Source organism: Contarinia nasturtii, unplaced genomic scaffold, assembly GCF_009176525.2.
Source record: "Contarinia nasturtii isolate CC-2019 unplaced genomic scaffold, AAFC_CNas_1.1 Cnas_scaffold_1699, whole genome shotgun sequence".
NCBI classification, from domain to species: Eukaryota; Metazoa; Arthropoda; class Insecta; order Diptera; family Cecidomyiidae; genus Contarinia; species Contarinia nasturtii.
In genome coordinates, this window is record NW_022199032.1 from 3,519,944 (window position 1) to 3,545,647 (window position 25,704).

General features: G+C 32.6%; 4 protein-coding genes across 12 annotated transcripts in view; 3 read left to right on the top strand and 1 right to left on the bottom strand.

The window, feature by feature from the left end:
- Nucleotides 1-1,127: 1,127 nt before the first annotated feature.
- LOC116346969 (elongation of very long chain fatty acids protein 7) lies at nt 1,128-12,797 on the top strand. Its single transcript, XM_031777305.1, has 8 exons — nt 1,128-1,537; nt 7,631-7,707; nt 8,711-8,901; nt 9,761-9,841; nt 10,012-10,174; nt 10,723-10,756; nt 10,905-11,007; nt 11,388-12,797. Exons 2-8 carry the CDS (start codon nt 7,656-7,658, stop codon nt 11,682-11,684), a joined length of 921 nt encoding a protein of 306 aa, XP_031633165.1. The 5' UTR covers nt 1,128-1,537; nt 7,631-7,655; the 3' UTR covers nt 11,685-12,797.
- Nucleotides 12,798-14,276: 1,479 nt separating this feature from the next.
- LOC116346980 (adiponectin receptor protein) lies at nt 14,277-18,309 on the top strand. 2 transcript variants are annotated; one of them, XM_031777335.1, is made up of 10 exons: nt 14,277-14,546; nt 15,322-15,538; nt 15,856-15,954; nt 16,029-16,277; nt 16,379-16,482; nt 16,568-16,755; nt 16,843-16,956; nt 17,082-17,203; nt 17,365-17,381; nt 17,458-18,309. In XM_031777335.1, the coding sequence occupies exons 2-10, from the start codon at nt 15,323-15,325 to the stop codon at nt 17,486-17,488; spliced, it is 1,140 nt and encodes a 379-aa protein (XP_031633195.1). In that variant the 5' UTR covers nt 14,277-14,546; nt 15,322; the 3' UTR covers nt 17,489-18,309. The 2 variants fall into 2 exon arrangements, with proteins under 2 accessions (XP_031633195.1, XP_031633194.1); XM_031777334.1 differs by having other exon boundaries at nt 14,282-14,546; nt 17,141-17,203.
- Nucleotides 18,310-18,987: 678 nt separating this feature from the next.
- LOC116346898 (elongation of very long chain fatty acids protein 7-like) lies at nt 18,988-23,653 on the top strand. Its single transcript, XM_031777182.1, has 5 exons — nt 18,988-19,495; nt 19,590-19,758; nt 20,048-20,238; nt 20,460-20,846; nt 22,775-23,653. The coding sequence occupies exons 2-5, from the start codon at nt 19,698-19,700 to the stop codon at nt 23,135-23,137; spliced, it is 1,002 nt and encodes a 333-aa protein (XP_031633042.1). The 5' UTR covers nt 18,988-19,495; nt 19,590-19,697; the 3' UTR covers nt 23,138-23,653.
- Nucleotides 23,654-24,661: 1,008 nt separating this feature from the next.
- LOC116346875 (elongation of very long chain fatty acids protein AAEL008004) overlaps nt 24,662-25,704 on the bottom strand; it is a 34,769-nt gene continuing 33,726 nt past the window's right edge. For 7 of the 8 annotated variants that reach the window (XM_031777133.1, XM_031777137.1, XM_031777131.1 and 4 more), the window contains exon 8: nt 24,662-24,943. In XM_031777133.1, coding sequence (XP_031632993.1) covers nt 24,767-24,943 — 177 coding nt within the window. In that variant the 3' untranslated portion in view covers nt 24,662-24,766. Of the gene's footprint in view, nt 24,944-25,382; nt 25,675-25,704 lie in introns of those variants that run through there. The other variant, XM_031777138.1, reaches the window with a different exon arrangement.

Genomic DNA, 25,704 nt, shown 5'->3' on the forward strand with positions numbered 1-25,704 from the left:
ATTATAGTTGGTGTGTTGCACGCAGTGTGCCTACATTACAGCATTTTTCTTTATAACTTTTTTTTTAATTTCTAGAACTTGTTCGTGTGTGCGTGCATCTGAAATGATGACAAATTATTCGCATATGACATTCATTCGTAATGGCTGCACAATAATATCACGATCAACGCCGCTATAATCATTTACACAGATTGAGGTAGTTAAAAAAGGCATCGATTGTCGTGTGTATGGTGATCAGTGGCAATGGCAATGTTTAGCGTTTTACCACTGAATACGATCGCATGTGCGCGCGCGCATATTCCCTCAACAATGTTGTGTCTGTCAAATTGAAATTGAGATGAAAACCGATACCAGCGTCGATCCATCAATGTATGATTATGTTCATATTGCGATTAGTAAAGTGAAGGTCAAATATTTCATATTCTGCATCGTTCATAAAATTCATCATCTTTTCTACGTCTCTCGCTCTATCTCATCCATATTTCTTTCTTGTTTTCTCTTGTGTGCGTGTCGTCTTTTTTTGCTTTGGTCATTGTTTTGTCAGCTCTTTAACAGCCAGAGTTTGATTTGGTTTGCTTAACTCCTTCTGATGAGCAACAAACACACACACAGAAGTATTTCGGTTGTTTGATGTGTTCATACGGTGATTGTTTCGAGTGAGATGTTGATTGCGTTGTCTTTGCATCGTCTCCGCATGTTCATCGATTAAAAACATTGTTTTTTTTACCAACCACTCAAAGGTCGCATGTTTGGCGTGTGTGTGAGAGAGCGTTAATAATCGAGCAATAGGGTCAATCATTGAGAGTGAAAGGGAAAACATGAAAAGTCAACATACACATGACAAAACATTTAGCATATCAGCAATATCAATCCCTGTACCCGTACTAAATACACGTGAATGCTATGTAGACACACACATACACACAGTGTTTATCATATGGGAATGCAGCAAATGTAGCGACAACAACAATAACAGCAACATGCATGCCAGTCAGCAGCAGCAGCAGCAGCAAAAGCGGCTGCTGTAGTAGTAGCCACCCAACAAAACAACAATAAAACCAACAACAAATTATAACATTAGCAATTTCACGTTATAGCTGTCGCACAACTTTTAGTCAACCATTGAAGCAGCTTACGTTCACATCTATTTTCGTGTGAACTCTTCTTCCGAGTTTTCTATTATTTACATTCGAATTTTTGTTGTGCGGTGAATTCAGTTAACGATCTACCTGCAAAATCAATCAATGATTAAACATTTTTTGAACACTTTTTCAAGTTTCGATTTTTGCGAGTTTACTTTGATGCACGCGCGTGTTTTATAGAATTTTCAATTATTTTTTTTAATCGAGCGTCAAGTAGCGAAAAGTAAATGCGAATTTTCCGAGACAACGAGAGAGAAAATTGAAAACCATTGAAAATAGTCGTTTGAGAAAACCAAAATAGAGAAAGAATACAACGAAAAACAAACAGAAACAACTTTACAATCATCAAGCTAGATAGAAAAGAGAAAGAGAAGAGAAAAAAATATATATTAAAAGTATGTTTCGCTTCTAAGTGCAGTGTTACATTAAAATCAAAAGTATTTAGCATTATTTTAAATTTAAGCGCCATATCCACGACAACCGGATTAAAATCGAGGATTATTTATACTTTTTTTTTCTGCTGTCTGACGTACAACCACGAAAATTCTCGGGTGAATATGCAACAAATAGAATGGAATATGCAAACGTTAACGATCGATGGAAAAAGCTCAACTTAGGGAATGATAAATAAGAATTGGTTTTAGTTTTTAAAAAAATGGCAGCATTCTAAATTTTGATAAATTATTCTATTCTATATCTCACTAGTTCTACATTAAATGATTCGATTAAAATGCCATTCAAAACAAAATTATATTCAGAAATGTCTTTGACAAATATTTAACAATACGCAACCTGTTCAGATTTGTGTGTGTGTAATTTTTCGCATTTTTTTCGAAGAAAAAAAAGCTTACATTAATTGTGTGTTCAATCTTTTTGTGTATCAATCGAATACAATAAGACAATTAATCAGTTGATTCATTTTCCAACGGTGATACCGATTTTTTTCATCTAATAATGGAGTTTGACATTTGTGCTGTTTGCATTTTTAATCATGTGTTAATCGCTGACACCCATATAGACGATTGAGATGGATAGAAAGGAATTCACCATTTATTAAATCGATAAACAAACCAGTTAAATTACATAAGATTTGTATCAAAGTATTTAAAAAAAATGCGGATCTACTCATGTGAGTTTATGATATCCAAAATTATATGGTGTACAATACTGAAAGACACATATCATGAACAGACACATATGCACAAAGAGTGGTAAAAAAGCTTGTAGATTTCCTTTTACTGACCGACTAAAATCATTATTAGCTTATATTTGTTCAACGTTTTTTTTGATTGTCTTACTTTTTATTTCAATGAGCTATTTTTTGTCTCTGTCTTAGACCGTATATTTGGATATTGTCATCCAGATATTTCAGGTCATCTGGCTGATGTCAGGCGCTGAAATGTAGTTAAAACAATAGTGATATAACAATCACTTCTATTGTTCTCACTTCATTTCATAGCCTGACATCAGCCAGATGACCTGAAATATCTGGATGAAAATATCCAAGTCTGGTCTATCTGTGTCTCATTTCATTGTGGGCGATAAAATGAGGAAAGAGATGATCCAGGTGACAGTAAATTTGTCTGGCACAGAATAAACGAGCTTATGACAAGAGACAGAACAAAAGAGCAAAGAGAAACAACCGATAAAAAGCGTTGTCTCTAACAAATCAAGAACAGCCGCATGTATGACTTTGATATGTGTATCGTATTAATTGCTTGTGTCTGTAAAACAAGTAGTTTCGCTTCATTTTCATTTAAAATTGTGTGTCCAACACAAAATCTGCACCAAATTTTCTATTTACACAAGCCGATTTTTAGTTCGATTAACAAACACACGATTGAATAACATGTACAATAACATGTACGAAGAGAAAAACGAGAATTTTCAATAAGAAGACCCGAAAAAAAATCAAATCTTAGTCGATTTAAATATTTCGCATGTAACCTTCAGTAAATTCAATATCACTTTCTTACCTGTTTACGAATGTAAACAAACATTTCCGTATAGCGCCGTGTTTTTCACTCATTTTTTCATATGCGAATTCGTGTACTATAGACTACTATAAATTCGTGTACGACTCATAGTATATTGACTAATAAAAATGTATTTCGTATCGAATTTATTGGAAATTAAGGCAAAGATCAAAATCATAAAGAAACATACGGTGAATATATGAAGAAATGCATAAACGAACGTTGTTTAATGGCAACGTTCAAAACTTAAATGACATCGAAATCCACAACCACTTTGTGCTTTTAAAACAAAGAATACGATGAAGAAATAAAACATGGTTGTTCAAATAAAATGGTTGAGAGAGGAATTAAAAAAAATTGGCGATAGAGACAGTGGAAAGTTCAAGGGAATTGTGTTGCACATATATTGAACAACGTTATTACGTTGACCGATTTATTTAGCCAAGTGATTCTCGTATATCCACCTCATTCATTTGCGGTGTCATTGATGCATGATTTGTTATCGATGATAAATGCTGTGACGATTGTTGTTTAATTCCATTTATAAGTCTTTTCTTATAATGTACATTGTACTACTAACCCAGACAAGTAAACCGCTCAGCTCAGTATTCAGTAATTCCCTTAATTTGTTGATTCTATCAGTTTTGTTGGTTTCAATTTTGGTTGATAATTAAATGTTATAAATAGATGCCAATGACTCTCGATTATTTTATAGTTAAAAATACCATAAGAGAAAGGAACAGAGGAAAAAAACAACAAACGATTTAAATAATGCAAAAATGATGATAACATTTTTAATTTTAGTTTGGGGAAAAAAACCACAATATGTCATCAAATGCACGTCCCCATTAAATTATCAACGAATGTGAGATGCGGTTGCACCTTGAGCTGTTACCATTTTTGTCATTTTCTATTGATTTGTTTATATGGCTGAAGTTCAGGTGTCATATAAAATGCACAACTAAACATTTGACTGACTCAATTCAGCTTGAATGCGGAAAATACGACATGTGAAACATGCGGCAGCAACAACAACAACACAAATACATGAAAATCCAACCGCCGATATGGATGCCATTCTCATTTGAATTCTATTCGCATTCGGAATTCTAGAGAAGAATCACACCGAAACATGTCTCAATCGAGCCGTGAATCGGCCATTAATTTGTCGATAAATCACAATCGTATTTGTTTATGGTTGTCGTGTTTGTTGTTGCGGTTTCCATTCGGATCTTACATTGAAGCTTATATTGCAACGATTAAATCTTGCAAAAATCGTTTACATTTTGCTACATGCCATTTTGATTGTGATTCGTTTACCGGGTCGTTCGTGTTATAGAGCTTATCTCATGGTGTAGTCAGTGGTTGGTTTTTTTTTTTCGTTATTTTCGACGCAATATTTATTATTTTACAAATCGTATATCGATATATGCGAATTTCCATTGCACCACACAACATTGTGTACAATAGTATTCTGAGACATATACGGAAGAATTAAATGTTCTTAGAAGGAGATACAATCACTGATAAAATTCCACTGTAAACTGAGATCGACTGTGCCTGGCTAGAAGCAAGTAGAAACGAGCAACAAAAATAATAATAACAACATCTACTAGATGAAATAAAAAAAAAAAAAGAATTATACGAAAAAAAGCAACAACCACGTGGAGATCTTGTAATAATAAAGCCGCAAATCTGGTATTCATTAAAAATGAACAAAACAATCTCGGATTACGTATATGTAAATAATTGACTAAGCAGTTTATACTTTGTTCGGAAAACAACAAACGTATATGCATAAGTTTAAAAAATTCCAGCATCAACTTTTAACAACCGGTGTCGTGTGCAAAGAACAATAGGCTCACAATATTTACATTTTAGAAATGTTTTCAACTATTTCAATTATCACAAAAAAAAATGCCATAACTCTGCACTTGACCAAACGATCTTCACCCGAATGTTTATGGTCGGTGTGTAATATTTCACCCTGCCCTCCATATAGTTAGTGTAGGTGTCAAAAGATATAATATATTGAATATCAATCAAAAGTAGCAACTTTTTTATATGGCCATATTTTATTTAGTTTTAAGTAGCTGCGATATTCCGGTGTTAGCACATTCATAAAACAAAAGTGATTAAAGACTTAATAATAATTGTACAGTGCATTAGTGTATGTGTGCGCCCATTTTTCAAAGAAAGGAACCGTTTTATTCGGTGACCTCCGATCTAAGTCCAGCGGCTACCATCGATCCGAAATTGTCACTTTTTCCACTTTGTTTACAATGATTTTTGAAGCAAATGTATGTGCTTATCGAGGTGACAATGTATGCGTAAGCATTATTACAGCTATTATGGTGGTTTGATTGTTGTTGTTGTTTTTATCGATTTCAATGTTGGCCCGTTTTCTGTCTTATGCCATTCATAAAAACGTTCCTTTTACTTTTGTTTGAGCATTTTTTTTTTAATCTATTGTCTTCATTTTCATCTTGTCGTTGTTATTTTTTCACGTTGTAATTTGTGTGTCTGATGCTATATCATGTTGTCATTTAATGGCATTGATGTGATGATTTGGACCCTCAATATTTGGTGTATGCATACACCAACAAACAAAAAAGCGCAAATGAATGGATTTTAATGTACAACAGTACATAAAACACATGTAGAATGCCAGTTAATTGCCGTGTAGATTGTCGATCCATCGTCGATGACGACTCCGCGATTAAGCTGCGCGATCTCGCGCTCTAACGTACACATTGTGTGTGTTCGAACGAGTTGTTCGTATGCGCTTGTCTAATATTTATTCATGAATATATTGTGACTTGGTTTTCTTACTTGCTCTTGCAAATGTGTTTTTTTTTTTTGCGTGGTGTTGCCGTCGCCGTCACTGCTGTTGCCGCTGCTGCTGATACAAGCATCATAAAGCAAAACTCACACGTCCAACAATTAATTGTACGAGATTTGAAATCATTTAAGTAGACAGTCATAATGTATATCGTGTGTATCTGTGTATATTTACGGAAATAATTACCTTCTCATTCTCATAAAACGAAATAGGAAAGCAAATATTCTACATCTTTAACGTTTTCATGCACACAATGTTCTTATACTTTTTTTATGATAGCAGTCGACAATTCAATTACATAGGTGTATAAAACACAGCAGGCACAGGCAATGCTAATTCAAAGTCGAACGAGAAAGGCGTGTTCGACTTTGACTAGCCATGCATTTTTCTCTTTCAATCACTCTCTCTCTCTCGCTCTCTCTTTTGAATGAGATCCTATGTCAATTGAGATGAGTGTTCTGTTAACTAAATAGACAACAGTTATTATCATCGTTTCTTCTCCTTCATCAATACCATCATCATCCCTAATCTACGTATTGAAGATCTATAAACAGCACGTCAGCAGATATATATATATATATAGTATATTTGCACTGAATATAAATAAATGTATATCTGTGCACGAAAATTCCAAAAATAAACACTTCAACGCTTTGATTTACATTTGTATTTTAGTTTTTTGATGAATATCGTTAATTTTGTTGTTGTGATTAACGTTGATGCTGTTGGTGACGCAGATTTTTCTATTGTTGTCATCATCATTGTGGTTGTTTGTTCCAAAAGTCATTTTCTATGTCTCTTTTGTCTTTGATATAGCATAAATTTTGTTGGTGATTTTGTCGCCAAACGTTAAATTTACGTAATACGTTACTATCCATACCACATGGATGGAAATTTGTTGTTGTTTTATATGATAATTTTTTGAAAATTGCCGCCACAATCTAATACACATTGGTCACTTTCGCATATTTGGAAAATGTGATAGAGAAAAACGCGGTTAATCGGTTGGATAATAGCTAATCTGTCCGCGTTTGCCCATTCACAAAACGAATTTCGGTCACATGGAACATACGAGACGAAGAGATGAAGAAAAAAGTAATACACCATACATCAAAAACTTAACTCTCTCGAATTGCGTAGATGCGAAGAGTGCAGAAATGCGTGACAGTGACTGCCAAACAGTATGGAATCACATCAGTCGAGAGAGACAGAGAGACAGAGATAGATAAAGATATTCGGATTTTTGGCGCTTTTGCAATGATCACATGTGGTGAGAGCGACAGAAAACAAAAAGTTTTAGATAGATAAATTTTGTAAAAAGTGAGCAAAATACCGTCGATCCATTGATGAGCCATCGAAAAAATAAAATACCACAAATTTATTCGCGATTCACAAACACCAACTCGATGTCGGTTTCTCTAGACGATTGTTTGCATTTATTTTGGTTCGATATAGTATTCCAAATTTACGTAAAAACTCATAAAGATTGATATCGATTTTGTGCGGCCAAATGTGTATCATCATTATAGCCTTATGGATTAATTAATGCTTATTCACTGAATATGTATATGTAATGGAATTTAGCGCCAATATCCATGCCGTTTATTTCTAAGCAATTTAGTTGACGTTGTTTTAGCTTATTGAAATTGTATTTCTCATTTTTTTTACAGATTATAAATCAATAGACCCACAAATATGACTGAAAAATACATTGATTCAATAGTCGACTTTTTTGTGAGAAACGAAGGTAAGAGCCACACACATATGAATTCAATGTCTTTCAAAAATAAACGCTTTTTTGCTGCTCATTTTATTTGTGTTACGTTCAGCCGCACATATCGATAATAAATACCAAAAGCACACCATAATGGACTGTCCAAATTTTGCGTCGTATGTAATTGAAGAAGTTCAATCTCTCTATTGAACAAAGATCTCAATTTAACCTTTCTTCTCAAAAAAATTATTGGATCATTTGGATGCATATATTTGCATGGAATTGCCGATATCTTGTTTACATAAAACGTTTGCTTAATTCGAAACGTAAAATGTTATTCTTTACTGTTTGGATCTATTTTTAACTTTGAAATAAATGTTAACATGTAATTTTTTTCTCTCTCCAAAGAATCAGGTTTTGCAGCATTCAAGTCTTTCACCTTCCGATTTAAGTTCAGATTTTGATGTAATCGCGATCACGCTCTCATAAATATACTCGCTTATCTCTTTTATGCATATATATTATCTAATGATAAGGTGTAACGCAATCGATGTTAAAAGACGAATTTAAATTGGATTGACATTACGAAAAAACATTTTGGTCTGACACCATTCTATTGAGGCTTGCATCGAAGTCGCGTCGTTGAATTGATTTCTATCCAAAAAATAATCGTATAAAATGCTGGGTTCTTAAATCAAACAATCTTAGAATTGAAAGACTTGATTTGCAACCTTATTTCATAATTTTGCATCATAAATGTATAATTAGCCGTGGCATCTTTTGCAAATGGCCCATAAATTTTAATCAATGTTGCAAAGCCGTCCACAAATGGTTATCGCAATTATGCAACAGTGAAATTTTAACGCTGCTGATTTTTTGGTTGTTGTTTTTTTCATCAAAAGGCTTGAGCAATTTTTTGTCTCCTTTTTGTCTATATCGCAAACTTGAGCTGATGTTTATTCATCATCCGATTTATGTTTCAATTCATTAACATGTAAATTTTCTATGGATTTTTATTTCGTTTACTCACTTCCAGATGTACGTACAAAACCATGGCTACTATCCGGATCACCAACACCGTTGCTCATCATTCTTGGCAGTTATTTATTTTTCTGTTTGCATGCTGGACCCAAATACATGAGAGACAGAAAACCATTCGAACTTAAAAAGACACTTATCGTTTACAATGCTATCCAAGTTTTATTGAGCGTGATCTTGGTGTTTGAGGTGAGCATTTAAACACAAGAAGCAACCACTCACACCGATCCGTTTCGTACGGATTTTTGATCATCATTTTATGGTTGACATTTTTCATGATCACAACTATGACCATCGTTTATGGATGGGTTCGCATAGAACCTGTTTGAGGCGATTGGCATTTAGCATATTTTATGAAAATTAAATCATTCAACATCTTTAAAATTCATACGTCATTCAAATCGTATCACACATAGTATATTCATTCAGTGTGTTTTTTCTCTCGCTCTCTCTCTTTTTCACAATAATTTTAATACGCAGAAGAAGAAAAAATGAAAGCATTTCATGAAAATTGATCTCTTTCATGGTCAAACCAAATACATTTGTTTTTATAATTACTTGCTCAAAAAGACAACATAACCATTTCTCAATATGTGAAATTCTCAAAACACCGAACATTGATCAATGAATCAGAAATAAAGAGACAAAATACGGTGCGATTTGATGTGACATGAACGGCATGTAGCTTTCGTATCACATTGGTTGGCTATTTATTTAGTAAGAAAGTATGGCGTAATTTCGGGCTAGGTCATTTCATCAACTAGTTTCTTACCTTAAATGTTACAACATCCGAACTCCAGAGGAATAACTCTTTTTTTTCGTTCGTTTTATAAGTGTTACTCATACATACATATATCACATTCAATTTCGTTTTTGTTTTTCTTCTTCTTTTTTTCAAATGTAAATATTGTCTACTTCTGATTTCATTCAAACATAAACAAAAAAGAAGAAGAAAGAGTGAGAGAGAAATGGGCGATTATTTATTTTATGGTTTTGAATTAATTTGAATAAATCTATGAAAATTGGTTAAATGAATTATGTTCCACAGGGTCTTGAAGGTGGATGGCGAAAACATTACAATTATAGTTGTCAACCAGTGGATTACAGCCGAAGTCCAGTCGCTATGAGAGTATGTAAAACATCATTCAATATTTCAGTGGTTTAGAGAATAACATTTTTGAAGAAAAAAAAAACACTTAAAAAAAAAACTGGAATGTTTCCATGGCCCATGACATGGATACATAGAACCAAAAAAAATTTGATTTGTCGCATGCAAGTAAATTTGCTAATCCATTCTAGATGGCACGTGCTGTGTGGTTGTACTACATGTGCAAAATTACCGAACTCTTGGACACCGTATTCTTTGTACTGAGAAAGAAACAAAGTCAAATCACCGGACTGCATATGTATCATCATACATTGATGCCAATCTGCGGTTTTATTGGTATTAAATACTTTGCAGGTGAGTTGACATCATTTATTGCAATCAATAATTGGTGAATAATCCAATAAAACCTATGTACACTGTCAATTTTTATTATGATGACGTCTTCGTAGTCGTCGTCTTCATCGTCGACGTTATTGCACTGTGACAACACACAACTATAAACGATATGCATACGTATGAGTATTATGTGCACCTAACTTCATGCGTTCCATCACTTCATTCGTTTTTCTTTGCATTTTGTTTCATTTTTTCCATCTTTCATCCATAAAAGTCATTGCCACGCGATTACGTATGACTCTCGTTTTTCTTATCTGTTTTTGTTTCTCTTTCTGTTGCGTTTGTTGCTATTGTGTGTCGCTGGTGCAACATACAAACACACATACGCCATTTCCATTAGTCGTTGACTAATCCATATGACTGGTTATTGATTTCTGATGCAAATTGTTGTATTCATTCATTCAGACACATGTTTTTTTTTCATCATTTTTATGTCATTTCAACAATTTTGTCTCTTTTTTTCTCGTTTTTTATCGTCTCGATGTGCTGAATATATATGTAAATAGGTGGACATGGTACATTGTTGGGCCTCATAAATAGGTAAGACAATGTAACACATTTCTGTTCGGGCCGTGATGTGTTACTATGCGCTTTCTTTTGATAATTTTATTTATACATGTTTATGTGCCATTTTCAACTATTTTTCTCTTTATTTTTTCTTCTTCTCTCCCTCTTCCCCCCGTTGCAGTTTCATTCACGTACTAATGTACACTTATTACTTGCTCGCCGCCCTCGGACCACAAATGCAAAAATATTTATGGTGGAAGAAATACTTGACAATCATGCAAATTGTAAGTGACCTTTATTTATCATATAATATGTGCCATTTTACTGGCGTGACTTTTTATTCATGGCATCGATTTTGTCACATCGCGAAATGATTCCCCAAAAAGTTTTGTGTCTGATTAATTTTTTTTTAAATGGTAACCTTATTCTATGGTAGGCATATAAAATTGAATTTTAATGTGATGCCGATGATATTTTGTCCGTCATAAATGTTCGATCGATTTCATTTTTCGTTTTGTATATGTGTGTGGAAATTGAAACACGTTTTATGATTTAGCAAATACATCGAACAATGAAAAATCGGTCGGATCGGATTTTATTTTTTGTTCTTCAATTTGTATTATATTCTGATGCGGGAATTTTTTTTTATTTCATCTCGTTACAGGTTCAATTTTTGATTGTATTTGTTCATACGGTTCAAATTCAATTCCAACCATCGTGCAATTTCCCAAAATCGATTGGTGCATTGCTCACATTAAATGCTGGCATTTTCACCTATATGTTTTCATCATTTTATATTCGTTCATACACCAAAAAGCATCCGTCAAAGAGTCAACTTAACAAAGTCGATGTAAATGGTTACAGCTATAGCAACGGATTTGCACCAGTAGACAAATTAAACAATTCAATTCCTGAAAAGACCAAGGAAGCGCTTAATATTAAACTTAAGAAAGCCAATTAGTTTATTAAAATACACACCACGCACACTTTACCAAACACACACACACACATACACAACCACACACCACATACACACACCATTTTCACAACTAAAACGAAATCGAAATAATCCACTTTAGAATATTGTTTTTGTAATACGAGAATCGTTTGTACAAAACGTGACTTTTACGTTGATTGGCTTTTTGTTGTGCTGTTGTTTTTTTTTTTGTGCGCGATTGATGGTTGTTATCGCTGTATAAAATGCTAAACGAAACGCAGGAAATATAGAATTTCAGTGTGGATGAAGAGAAAGAGAGCGAGACAAAGAGAGGACAAAAGATTTAATAAAAAAGATGCAATCATCATTTCAGCTGCAATAAAAATTATGAGAATTTAAAGTAAAATTCAATAACACTTAACATTTTCGCCGTCATTTCTTCACAATTCTCTGATATTCTTCGCTGTGTTTTTTTAATTAAACTTAAACTCTAGAAAATATAACAATTCGTAACCATTGGAAGAGAAAAAAAGGGACACCTCAACCGATCACATGTGTATTGCAAAAGAAAATCACAAATGCCAATATAAAATGGGCTATGCTGCCAACGATCAATACATTTCTGAAATTTATTACGATTTATTACAACAAAAAAACAATCTCTCTCACATACACAGCACAATTAACATTCAGTCTAGGATATTCAAACCTTACAAAAACTCATATAGTTTTAAGGGTTTTAAGCAAAAATATATGCTTTTTACCTTGACAAATCCAAAAGAAATGAATAAAAGAAAAAAAAATAGATCAACAGCATTTGAAATGAAACGTTTATTGATAAGTTAAATTGTATTAAGAAAGAATAAAAAAATTAAACAGATGAAAATTGGTTGCGACTGATGCGAACGACCTTGACGAACAAACACTTTATGAGAAAAAAGAAAAAAAAATCGTTTTATCCGCATATCTGCAATTGAATATGTTATTTTTGTTAGATAGACATTTAAATTGTGTATGTACTTTAAAAACAAAGAATCATGCATATAAAATTAGTGTAAAATGTAAACGGTCTGCAAAACAACCTACACATTGTTGACAATTAAAGTGAATTAAAAATTGAAAATGAATTTTATTATATTTTGTGTGTGTGTGATTTTTTTTGATTCGTATATGTACCTATAGCTTACAGGTAAAGTATTCTGATTTATGTTCACTGTTTTTTTCGCTGGCAGGAAATATCAAACAGAAATGCCACGGTAAACAGTTTTATTGCCATTTTAAAAGAATTACATGTGAGAAGGTTTTTTTTGTCATTACCAATATCCGCCATCCGCTTTTCCAAGAATTGATTTATTTATGTATTTTTCAATTCAAATGAATTCTTTAAATTGAAAATCAATTTTTTTCAATTGAAATGATAACAAAAAAAAGACCAACAAAACACATTTATCAAGTTCAATTGTGCATTGATCATCACTTGTATGGCAAGTGTTTACCTCTCCGTCAATGAAGGAAATATATTTGTATTGTGAAGCAAATAAGGTCATTCCCTTTTATATCAATTACAAGTTAAAGTCTCTTTTAGATGCCATTCGAAGAATTGAACACTTTATTGTATCAATTTTGTTGATGATTCAATGAACTTTGAATGAAACGAAAATGAAAATATTACACTCGCTTAGGATCTTTAGTAGCAACACAGTTCCAAGTTCAATTCAATTACGTACACAAGGTGTAAAATCAACAATGATCAGAAGTGGTACTAACGATCAAGGGCATATGGAAACGCGTGGAAAAGGAACTGCATCATAACCATTTTTATTTATTATTTCAACATCATTCCAATTATTATCAAACCTCATGACATTTTACTAAAATAATTCCTCTTTTTTACTGTTATTGAACCTGAAAACGAAAAAAAAAAATGAATAAAAATGGTTGAATGGCATAAATCACGGCGTTTAAAAAAAAATCCAAAATTTATTCATTCGCTGACTCGCATAATTATAAAAATCATTTGTATCGAAGCAAAAGTTCAATGAATTTTGATGTTATTCGCCCCGAGTAAAGCTATTTAAAAATCTAAACAGTTTATAGGCGTTTGTTAATTTGCATACATTGCAACTATTTGTTTGAAATTTGAAATTTTTATTGGAAAAAAGAACAATTCAATTACATTTTATTGATTATTATTCACAAAAAAAAAAGGTCTCATTTTCCACGTTTCATAATGTAACTGGATCGTTCAAAGCCAAGTTCAAATTAATTCTAATATTGCACTTCATAATTGTAATCAACCGATATATTCTGTTATAAATAAAGAAATAAAACAAATACTAAACGAAATATATAATGTACCTCGGTGAATAAATGAACAATTAAATGTATAAATGAAAATTTGAATTACTAAAAAAACCGCATTCATTTGAATCGATTCGAAAAAAGGCACATACGTGTGTAGTCAGCTGTTTTATCCAACTTGGGATACATGCATCTAAATGTCAATGATCTGAGTGTTTCTCATATGGCCACACTGAGTGTGTTCAATGCCCCATTTTTTTTTCTTTTCTGCTCTGTTCTCTTGCTATACGCAAAAAGACAATACACGAAAGAAAAAAACATGATAAGATTTGATGACAGCTGACTTGGCTAGTGTGTTCTGTATTAGAATAAATGTATTACGTCAAAAGAGAGAGAAGAAAACATAGAAAGAAAAAACAGAGGAAATAACACATTTGTTTGAATTTCGTGAGTTTGTTTAGAAATACGTCGTATTAAAAATTCAAGCACTTGAACTGTGACCCGTGAATAAGTTGGCATTTTTCTTTTGGGCGAAATAAAAAAAAGCTGCACTAACAAAAACAAATAAAAGAAAACACAATCCAAGTAAGTGTATAACAATTTTCTATAGAAGCAACAAATTACATCCGAATTTGTGTGTGGGCTTTGCAATGCATTGTAATGAAACTCACTAGAACACGACTTTCATCGATTTTAAAGTGCATGTACAAATCCAATTGCCACGAACAATTAAGAGAAAGAAAGCAATAAAACGAAACACACCAACACACCACAATGTAAAATAATGTATGGGACAATCGCGTTTTTCACCATTTTAATTGACTACACAATAATTTAACAGGTGTACGCTAATTGTATTTAGTTATATTATTATTTTTGTTTCCTCTAAAGAGAAAAACAATCATATTTTCATTGTGCACTTTGGAATTGGTGCCCAAAAGACATATTAAATGTCATATCACTAATGTCGCAGTTAACTATTTTTCAGTTGAATCGACAGATAAATAATTAATTATGTTTTGAATGCCACACAGACACAAAGAATAAAACAAAAAATATTGTCATTACTCGACGTATGCCAGTATAAAGAAAGTAATTTTATCAACTTGCATCACAGCTTGTGTTGTAGTTCACTTTGTTATCAAAATCACGCAAGTATGAATTATAGGCACATAATTAAATGTTTCGGGGGAAAGCAAAAAAAGAAAATTACAATACACACTGATAGAAATTCAGTATTCAATATACAATTCTATTTCACGGAATTTCTTCTCTGCTTATTTGCATTTATTCAGTTCATTTGACTGTTTGCAGTCAGACCGAATTAAGCATTCCATATTTTTCTCTCTCTTCTCGTTAGAATGTCCGAGATTTTGGAAGAACCATTGTCAACATCAGCCGGTGATCATGCAAGTACAAGTGAAACAGTGCTTCGTAAACGAAATCCATGGAATTTAGTTTCGGATAGTATCGATCTTCTTGCCGACGTCGATGAATTAGACGATGAGGAAGAGGAAGATGGTGTTGGTTGCCCATTACCATCGACACCCGAAGACAATCAACTGCTCGAGGCCGAGGTATTTTTCAATTATTTCCATTTTATTCACACAGTTTTAGAACAATATCAAGGGGAATTGTGTATTTTATGCACAACATATTTCGTTTTATCAACGAAAAACGGAAATTTTTCGCTTTATCAACGCATTGATTACAAAGATAAATCCAGTATTTATCAGATAATGGCGATAGGAAGGGTCAATTTGAATCTATTTCTGATGAAAATTCAGTTTTATTTGGTTGTTGTCTGTTTTTAGCAATGCTTTATTATACAATGATAACAAATTGTGTGAATAGTCATTTGAAAATTGTACATTGAATTTTTAAAACCATTCAGATGACTGAAGTTCTTAAAGCCGGTGTACTCTCAGACGAAATTGATTTGGGTGCATTGGCTCATAACGCTGCCGAACAAGCGGAAGAATTCGTCCGTAAAGTAAGTACAATTTTCAATCATCCGAAGTCTAATACCGCCATGTGTAAATAAAATAAAAAAAAACACTCAATTAGGTATGGGAAGCCTCATGGAAAGTGTGTCACTATCGTCATTTACCAAAATGGTTGCAAGACAATAATTTTTTGCATCGGAATCACAGACCGCCACTACCATCGTTTCGAGCCTGTTTTAAGTCAGTGTTTCGAATTCACACTGAAACTGGCAACATTTGGACACATTTGCTGGGATGCGTTGCTTTCATTGGCGTTGCTGCTTATTTCCTAACGCGACCATCCATTGAAATACAACTACAGGAGAAAATTGTAAATTCACTAATTTTTTGCCATCTTCTAATTTTTTTCTTCTTCATATTTTAACGAATTCAAAACGAAACATACACTTACACTCTATGTTTTCAATCTAGGTATTTGGTGCCTTTTTCCTCGGTGCAATTATTTGCTTAGGATTTTCATTTGCTTTTCACACTCTTTGCTGTCATTCGGAAACAGTGGGAAAATTATTTTCCAAGTAAATATAATCAGTTCGATCAACATTCATAATTCTTATCGAACACATCATCATTTAATCAATATTTGTATATAATTTCCGTTAGACTTGATTATTGTGGCATTGCATTGCTTATAATGGGATCGTTTGTACCATGGCTCTATTATGGATTCTATTGTCATTATGAGCATAAGTTGGTTTATTTGTCGGTGGTATTGGTGTTAGGATTTTTAGCAATCATTGTATCGCTTTACGATAAATTCGCAGAGCCGGGCTTGAGGCCAGTTCGTGCCGGTATGTGATCATACACAAACACACACAGCAATTTTTTGCATTCCGTCAAATGTTTATTAATACATTTATATGTATGTCATATTTTAGGTGTATTTGCAAGCTTCGGTCTATCAGGCATTATTCCTGCTATTCATTATGTATTAATGGAAGGATGGTTCAACAAAATAAGCCGGGCCAGTCTTGGATGGCTAATTTTAATGGGTAAACTCTAGGGGCAATTCATTTAAAAATTGCCTTTCTATTATTTAAATATTGTTATTGATTCTTTTTCGATTATTTGTCGATTCTTTTAAATTAATTCTTTTCTTTTGTGATTCTCCCCTTAGGTAAACTTTATGTAATAGTCAATGTCAATATTTTCTTAATAAAATCAATTTCGTTTAAGGACTGCTATACATTCTTGGGGCCGTTTTCTATGCTCTGCGTGTACCAGAAAGATGGTTTCCAGGTTTGATTAAATGGCATTTAAATAGAAGTAAGTGTTAATTCAAGTAAGAATAAAATACACTTGAATCAACACTTACTTTTGTTTAAATGCCAGGTAACTTAGTATTATATACAAAATGCAGATTCTTATCAAATTTTTGTTTTTTTTTTTTAAATTCCCAGGCAAATTTGATCTATGGGTAAGAGATTACAAACAAAAAGAGCCAACATCAATTGCGAATCTAAAATCTTTGTATTTTTTTATTCATTTTTCAGTTTCAATCCCACCAAATTTTCCATGTACTAGTTATTGCGGCTGCATTTGTACATTATCACGGAATCAGTGAAATGGCAATGTATCGAGTTACCGTTGGCGAATGTGCAATACCGCACTCAGCTATTACATTCTAGGCAATTACCAAATCACTAAAAACAAATGAACTATGCTGATGATAAACAAAAACATAATCAATTTTAATATGTAAAAAAATGAAATCCTTTATTTATTAAGACGAATAAGAGGACCTCAACAACTACCACGAAAAAATAAAAAATAAAACAAACAGTTAGGAATAAATGAAATGAATCGGTGAATGGAAGGGACTTATTTAACGTTATTCGATGGTAAACACAGACATTTGAGGGATATAATGTTTTTTTAGATGTAAATATTTAAAATAGCAAAACAAAAGAAGCAACAAATTTATATAAAGAAATAGGAATGATGTGCACCAATCAAATCAATTTATTCAAAATGAGCATGTTGCATTCAATTTCTAAGTACCACGAAGAAAAAAATATATATGTGTGAATCAAAATGAGACAGCAATAATCACATGCCTAGTTGTACCAAATACATACATTTCGAACAATCTACACAGATAGTAAAAAAAAACTTTTCAACATGTCAAAATAATCTAAAGATTTGTGTAAAATTTGTGGGAAACATTTTTTGCAACGCAGATAAAAAAAACAAACGATCCAAACCTATTTAGAAAACGAATGTGTGATGTTTTTATTAATTGAAACAGAAATTATGTATCACTGTTCATTTATAACCGAATATGCTTTGTTTGTATTTCATTTGTCCTCTTCTTAATAAAACAACTTTTGGTGGTTAGCACATGATTGATTTTGCATTTTTTTCTATCTCTCTTTCCCTCCCCGTCTTTAACGATGCAAATCACCTTTGCTGGACTGACATTTTTCCTGATTGCGGAAAAAACGACAAAACTCAGTGTTGATAAAGTAAAATCATTGATTACAAATTTTACAGTGATTTAAATAAAAAATAACTTGCAATTTAATATCGGCCCTGAGGTGACATTTTTTTCTCCCGTCAACTCAATGCACACACTAATAAACTCGCATGAGCACGCTTAATTGCCAACTCCTTTGCACTTCGTGTGTAGATCGCCATTCGGGCTATTCCTTTATGTGTTCACAATATGATTCTACGATACGGCACTCTATACGACATCTAATTGAAAACGGAAAGCGATAGAAAAAAAAAGAAAGCACACCAATCGTATTTGTGGTCAAAGCACGCAATGCTTATGCTATCGATCAACGTTCGAACGAAAATCAAACTTGAAGCCCGAAACGACGGGGGAAAAAACTTCAATAGAAGCATTATATTGCAACTTTTACGAACTCTTCACGAGTTCGACAGTTATATCAAATTATTGGAACCGCAACTCATAATGAATAATGGAATTGTTTTAATTATTTCAGGCGCGCGTTTTCATCGTCGTTATTGCTGTCGCGCTACGTACCTATAAATGAATATTCTCCAGTAAAAAATGCCACAATATTAGTCTAATGGGCGTGCAATTTATATCAAAATGTATAATTTAAGCATTTTGTGCTATAAACAATAGTGTGTGTGTGTGCGCGCGAGCTGTCGAAAAACTTTAGAATTTAAGCAAAGCCAAATGTAAAAGTCTATCAACAGAAGTATCGCAATAAAATCAGAAGCAACAGCAGCAGTGAAATTGAATAAAAACTATCGCATTTTCGGAAAGAAAGGAGTAAACGTGCGTCAAAAGAACAATTTACGAAAAAAAGGTCGATTAAAGACTTGAACCGCATCAAAAAAAACCAAATTAGTTAATCGAAGTGAATGCAGTGCGGACGAGTTAAGTGCAAATAAAAAAAAAAACAAAACTTCATTCTTAAATTCAATGGATTAGAACGTGAATTGGATCTGGAATACACAACAAAACACACACTCATCGCGTCCAGAAAAAGTTCAACAAAAAAATAGAACGGATATTTTTTCGCCATACCAATTCATGACCTGTGTGCACACTAAGTGATTAATGTTTCGATCAACCGCACATTTTGTTTTCTTTTTACACCCAAAAAAGAGCATTGAGTGAATAGTTCTTTTTTTCCCCTAAAAATAGTACATGTATCGCGAAAACAACAGCAAAGGAGACAAATAAAATAATAAAAAACGCACGTAAACGACAAATTGAAATTAGTTAAGTGAAAGAGAATAGAACGATAACACAATGGCTTTGGTGATCAAGAAAATTGTCGACTATTATTTTTATCTCAACGATGAAATCAGTGGTGAGCGTCAACATATTTAATAATCATTATTATACGTTGAATCGTATTTGGTTCGGTTTTCTGACGATTGCAAAGATATACACACGCAGCAATGAGCGTGCGTATGTATGTGTGTTTGTGTGTGTGTGTGTGTGTGTGTGATCATTGTCATCAGATATTTCCAGACCCGAAGTGAACAAACGTTCTGGATAATTCAATAATAATAATAACGAAAATAAACAGATAAACTACGTAAATGAATGTTTTGTATTTCGCACAATATAATTATGAGTGTTTTTGATATTTCTAGATCCGAGAGTACGTGATATGTTGTTCATGTCAAATCCGTTTACAATGTTTGGCATTCTTGCGGTTTATCTATGCTTCATCCTGAAATGGGGACCCAAATACATGAAAAATCGCAAACCATTCAACATAAATAAATTAATCATCGTTTATAATATCATACAAATTATAGCGTGCGCTCGTCTTGTTGCCCAAGTAAATTATTATTCTTTTATTATTTCATTTTGTTGACCGTTTATTTTAAATTATTCATTATTTCTTGCAAATTACATTCAGACGTCAACGCACTTTGATTGCGTAAAACTAATCTCATATTCTAATTAGAGTCGTGAGAATTATTATTCATTTGTTTCACTATTTATAGTTTTTATTGATGATTTTGTTGTTGTTTGGTTTTTTTTCTCTCCATATTCTAGGCATTTCAGCATGTGTACAAGTTCAAAAATGGATACAGTTTCTTGTGTCAACCGGTGGACTTTACCTCTGGCACGGTTCCACTGATCATTGCAAATGGATGTCATACATATTTTTTGTTAAAAGTGGTCGATCTATTGGATACAGTATTTTTCGTGCTACGAAAAAAGGATAAGCAAATCACATTTTTACATTTGTACCATCACACCGGAATGGTTCTATTAACATGGAATGCAACGAAATTTTATCCAGGCGGCCATTCAGTATTCACTGGTTTTTTAAATTCAATCATTCATGTTGTAATGTACGGTTATTATCTGGTGAGCGCATTTCAACCGCAATACAAAAATAATATCTGGTGGAAGAAATATATAACGCAAATACAAATTGTAAGTTGTATTTATAGAATTCTACTCTCATTTTTTTTTCTTGTTTTAAGATTTTTGTTTTTTATTAGAGATAAAAACAAAACTGGAATAATATATCATTTTGTGTGTGCTTGACGCTAATTGCAAAAATATATTTAGTCTATCACTTGCACAGAATTAAAAGATTTATAATGTTTTGTGCGTGTGTGTCTCTGTGAAGAGACAAAATACATTCTATTGTAAGATTGCGGAAACTTAAAAATAATTAGCTTACTCAAAGGTTCTCTCCCTGTTACAAAGCGCAAAAATGGTTGTTTGACTTTCGTTCCAATTCGCCATCTCAGTCACATTCAGTATCATACTCGTTTCGCATGCATTTTGTTTTTGTTTCATTAAACGTCCGTACAAATAGCGATCGAGAACAAGCAAGATGTGCAATAACCACACGAAAAATGCCATGCAAACAACACTACACACCATGCAAGCAAAAGTAATTGATATTCGTTTCTCTCTCTCACTATTTTTTGTCGTGTAATTTGTCGCGTAAAAAGACCCCTTTCAATTGCCTTTTGGCGTCATAGGCATATCGGTGATTCTACTTCAAAATACAAGAACAGCATATCGTTTACAAAATCGTATAAATTGTTCTTAATAATACAAAAACAATAACAGCAAAAAAATGTGATTCGTATTTTGTAAAATAATTTTTTATGGCACAAAAAACGACGTCAAACCCTTTACGATAAATTTACATCAATACCGGTTTCCATTCTTATTTTTTGTTCGTTCACATTAGATTCATCTTATGTGATCGAATTGTAATTGCACCAATTAGTTGTGTGCACTCCAATGCACCAGTGGTTTTTTTTTTGTTAAATTTTAGAAAGGAGCTTAAAATTAGCAATATTGTTTTTTTTTTTAATATTTAACATCGTAGTTCATTCAACAATGACAGTGCTTTTTGTTCTTGTCGCATCGAATTTTGTCAGATTTGTGGTTTTGCAAAATTTATTGAATTCACTTTGTTCGATTTGTCCTTAATGCTGACACACCCATCTGAAGATGATTTCGCTGAATTTCTCTCGCTGCTATTTCTCTGTCTCAATTTTTTCATCAGATAAATGTAAACAATAGAATTTACTACCTAACGAAAAGATTCAATTGAACAGGAAAAACCGGCTTTATGACGGAGAAATAAAGTGCTTAGCCTCTGAATGAGTATTGCTTGGTTTCAAATGATATGATTTTAACACCGCATACATTAACTATGACAAGGACATAAATTTTTAACGCGCGAATTTTGTGAGCTTTTTTTATTGCATCTTTACATTATCTTTGTGGTTTTGCTTTTGTATTTATCGTTTGCTCTGTTGTTGTTGGATACCGAAAATTGTGTTCTTAACATTTTTTAGGGTGTGTGCCTGTCGAGCACATTTTTTCTCATTATTTACAAATCACATCTCAAAAGATGTCCTTTATCATTACTGAGGTGTGTTTATTGTTTGTGCTGAATTACACAATCATATGTGTGCTCTTGTTTACTGTCAAAAAATAGCCCAAAGTAAAAAAAAAGTATGGTTGTTAGCGTAATCAGATTATAAACAAAAAAAAAAACAATATCGCATGGACTTTGTTTGTTGTTTCGTATTTTCTGCTACCATTATTTTCCACTATTGAATTTTGTTGACATTTCAATACTGACGCGTGTAACAATCTCATTAGAATATTAGTGTTGTTTTAAGAATGTTGCGCCAATTGTTATATGTTGTGTGCCAATGATCATTTGACACTGAAACGATTTGACGTCAATGCGATGAATGTTTATAGTATTATAGACAAGACGTATTACTTAAATGTCTTAATATTTTGTTTATTCTGTTTTATATCACTGACCGATGTTGGCGATTTGTTTTTCCATTCTAAATTTTACGTTTTGTATTGCATTTCAGATTCAATTTTTCTTGATTATGGTCCATTGGTTGGCCTTGCTATTTCAATCGGACTGTGGATATCCAAAGTTTCCCGTTGCCATAATGGTGCCGCAGAATCTATTTATGTTGGCATTATTTGGTGATTTCTACTATAAAACTTATGTGAAGGAAAGGAAACTGCGCAAGAAACACGATGACAACAAAGGTGACAACAATGATAAAAACAACAACAACAATTCACCACCAATGACCGTTGAAAATAACAATAATGGCACAATCAAAACAATGGCTAACGGTAATGGCATTACATGCAGAAATAATGTGAATAATCATTATTCTAGCGGTACAACTAAAGCAAATGGAATTTCAATTAGTTTGTAAAATACTCCGATTTTTGTTTTTATTTAAAATAGTAGTAAATGTTAAGCAGCTAACCAAAACACAAGAAAATGAATATAAATTTTGAAAATATGACAATCAACTGCAAAATGAAATATGTATTTAAAAAAAAGCACGAAAACGAAAGAGAAATGATGAATAAAAAAAAATATAAATGAAGAAGAATCCATTATGACAAGGAACAACAAAATCAACTGCTCCGATACACACATTCAAATGCATAATTAATATATTTGTAGACTGTATGACTCATTAATTAAGTTCAAAAGTATCGCGCACACATAATGCACAGACGCACTGACAATAGCATTTGCATAACACACACATACGTTTAAAAACGTATGGGCCAGGATTATTTAGCAACAATTTAATATCAATGTTGTGTATACCCCAAATTGTATGATAGTGAGCTAAATAAATAAAGGATGACACGAATTAAAACAAAAACCAAGAAGACAAAAAAAAACTAACCAGCACGAATACACAGTCAATATGTAATCTGAGTGTTTGAAATCGAAGTGACTCTTTTGTTTTCATTCTTTTAATTCCTTTCCTCCTTTCTTTCAATGCCCACAAAACGTAATCAAACCGATCGGTCAGTGCCTTCAAATATCTTAAGGTATGTGTTTGTCGTCTTTTTGTGATGGTCTAGTGCGAATTAAAAAAATATATGAATGAAACAAAGTCGAATTGAATGGAGGCAGAAAGAGAGAGAAAAAAAAGACATCTAACAAATTTGCAAAAAAAAAACATTAGCTATTTGACCATTGGTGACCGGAATGCGTACGTAATTATATCAAAGGTAATGATCGCCCTTTTGTATGAAATGAACAATGTCGACACTATTACATTTAGTGTTGTTGTTGTAGTCGTTGTCAACATTGTACGCGTACACAGCAATAATACGAACACCGACCGTAACATTCGTCGATTAAACGTATTTAAATCCACGTCGTGAACTCTTTTTTTTAATTTATTTTCGCAGTCAAGTTCAAAACCTTTTTTCATTTCGATTGACTTTTACCTCTTCTTATTCATTTTCTCTAATCAAATAAATGGGCACGAGCCAATACACCAGTACTTACACATGTCAGCCGTTTATTGTTTTTGAATGGACGCATTGGGCACTTCAATGATCTTCAAACACAAGCCTTTACTTACATCGAACAGATTTTACTGTTTCTTTGTGTATTTTCGGGCATCGTTTTGTCAAGTTTTCTTATTTATAAACAGCAAAGAGAAGAGAAGAAAAAAAAACAGACTCATATTTCATATTCAATTTACCTAATGTGATCATGAATTTTAAGTATTGCATCATATTATTCTACTCACATATATTGGACCTTTGTTCACTTATTTGCCAACATTTTCAAAGCCAGTTTAGCCATTTGAATAAATGGTGGTCTTTTATCTTGACTATAAAACTGACACCATAAATAAAACAACTCATTGTAATGGTGGATTTGTTTTCTCGTCAAATTTTTAATTTCTGTTTATTTTGTTTTTTTCGGTCTCTTTTCTTCGTAGAATAAAAGTTTTTATTTTTATTAAAATGATTTTTTTTTATAATTATAAATATCATAAATCAAATTACATTATAATCATAAATGTTCAGTCAATCTTTTTTTCTAGCGTCAATTGTTTTTTATATGTTTGAACATAAAAGTTCATAAATAGCACGAAGAATATGGAAGCGTTCAGTAAGAGTAATGCCGATACGAATGATGGGAAACTGCAGTCAGTGCACAAAGCCCGAATTGTGTGTGCAATGCATAAGATGAATTGAGCCTAAATGATTGAAATCAAATAGATAAGAAGAAATATTAATTAGAATTTAAGAAGAACCAAAATGGTGCAAGTTAAATTGGAAAATAATTAGGTGTGGTAAGGTTTCGATTGAGTCGCGCAATAGTCATTGGCGATTCAAATCGATTAAAGAATTGCCTAGAATTGATTGCACGAGGTAAATATATGAGCATAAAATGAAGGGGAACATTGCGATATTTGTGAATGACCCAATAAATTAAGTATTTATTCACCACAAGATGAAACATGTTGTATTTGTTTCCATGCAAAATTGCGAACACGATGTTCAATTTAATTCTCTTTTTTTTCTCTCTTCAAAAATAAGTAGAAATCCAATTACCATGTACATAATATTATAACTCTATATGATCAACAAATAAATTAAAAAAAAAAGAAATAACACACACACATATTATTTCTGGCCAATTTGCACACAGAATATAAACGTAGTGTATTTTGTGGCTAATCACATAATTCGAATAATTTTTTTATTTACTGGAAACATAGCGCCAATATACACGTTAAAACGTGTGTTAATGAGGTTCGTCGTTTTGAATTTTACACATTTTTCTACGAAAAAATGAAGGTATACGAACATTCAAGTCTTCTGTTTCATAAAGCATTGCTTTGCTCAATTCGCTTACCACACTTGATTCGATATTTATTTGGCCTTAACTTTCGTCAATTTCGGTTTTCGTGTGTGTGTGTGTGTGTGTGTGTGTGTGTGTGTGTGTGTGTGTGTG

Excerpts from the sequence above, each read along its gene's own strand:
- LOC116346980 (XM_031777334.1), top strand. The coding sequence starts at position 15,323 with ATGTCCGAGATTTTGGAAGAACCATTGTCAACATCAGCCGGTGATCAT. Across the intron at positions 15,539-15,855 it reads ATCAACTGCTCGAGGCCGAG|ATGACTGAAGTTCTTAAAGC; the intron begins GTATTTTTCAAT and ends AAAACCATTCAG. Across the intron at positions 16,278-16,378 it reads TACAACTACAGGAGAAAATT|GTATTTGGTGCCTTTTTCCT; the intron begins GTAAATTCACTA and ends TTTTCAATCTAG.
- LOC116346969 (XM_031777305.1), top strand. The coding sequence starts at position 7,656 with ATGACTGAAAAATACATTGATTCAATAGTCGACTTTTTTGTGAGAAAC. Across the intron at positions 7,708-8,710 it reads CTTTTTTGTGAGAAACGAAG|ATGTACGTACAAAACCATGG; the intron begins GTAAGAGCCACA and ends ACTCACTTCCAG. Across the intron at positions 8,902-9,760 it reads GCGTGATCTTGGTGTTTGAG|GGTCTTGAAGGTGGATGGCG; the intron begins GTGAGCATTTAA and ends TATGTTCCACAG.
- LOC116346898 (XM_031777182.1), top strand. The coding sequence starts at position 19,698 with ATGGCTTTGGTGATCAAGAAAATTGTCGACTATTATTTTTATCTCAAC. Across the intron at positions 19,759-20,047 it reads TCTCAACGATGAAATCAGTG|ATCCGAGAGTACGTGATATG; the intron begins GTGAGCGTCAAC and ends TGATATTTCTAG. Across the intron at positions 20,847-22,774 it reads ATATAACGCAAATACAAATT|ATTCAATTTTTCTTGATTAT; the intron begins GTAAGTTGTATT and ends ATTGCATTTCAG.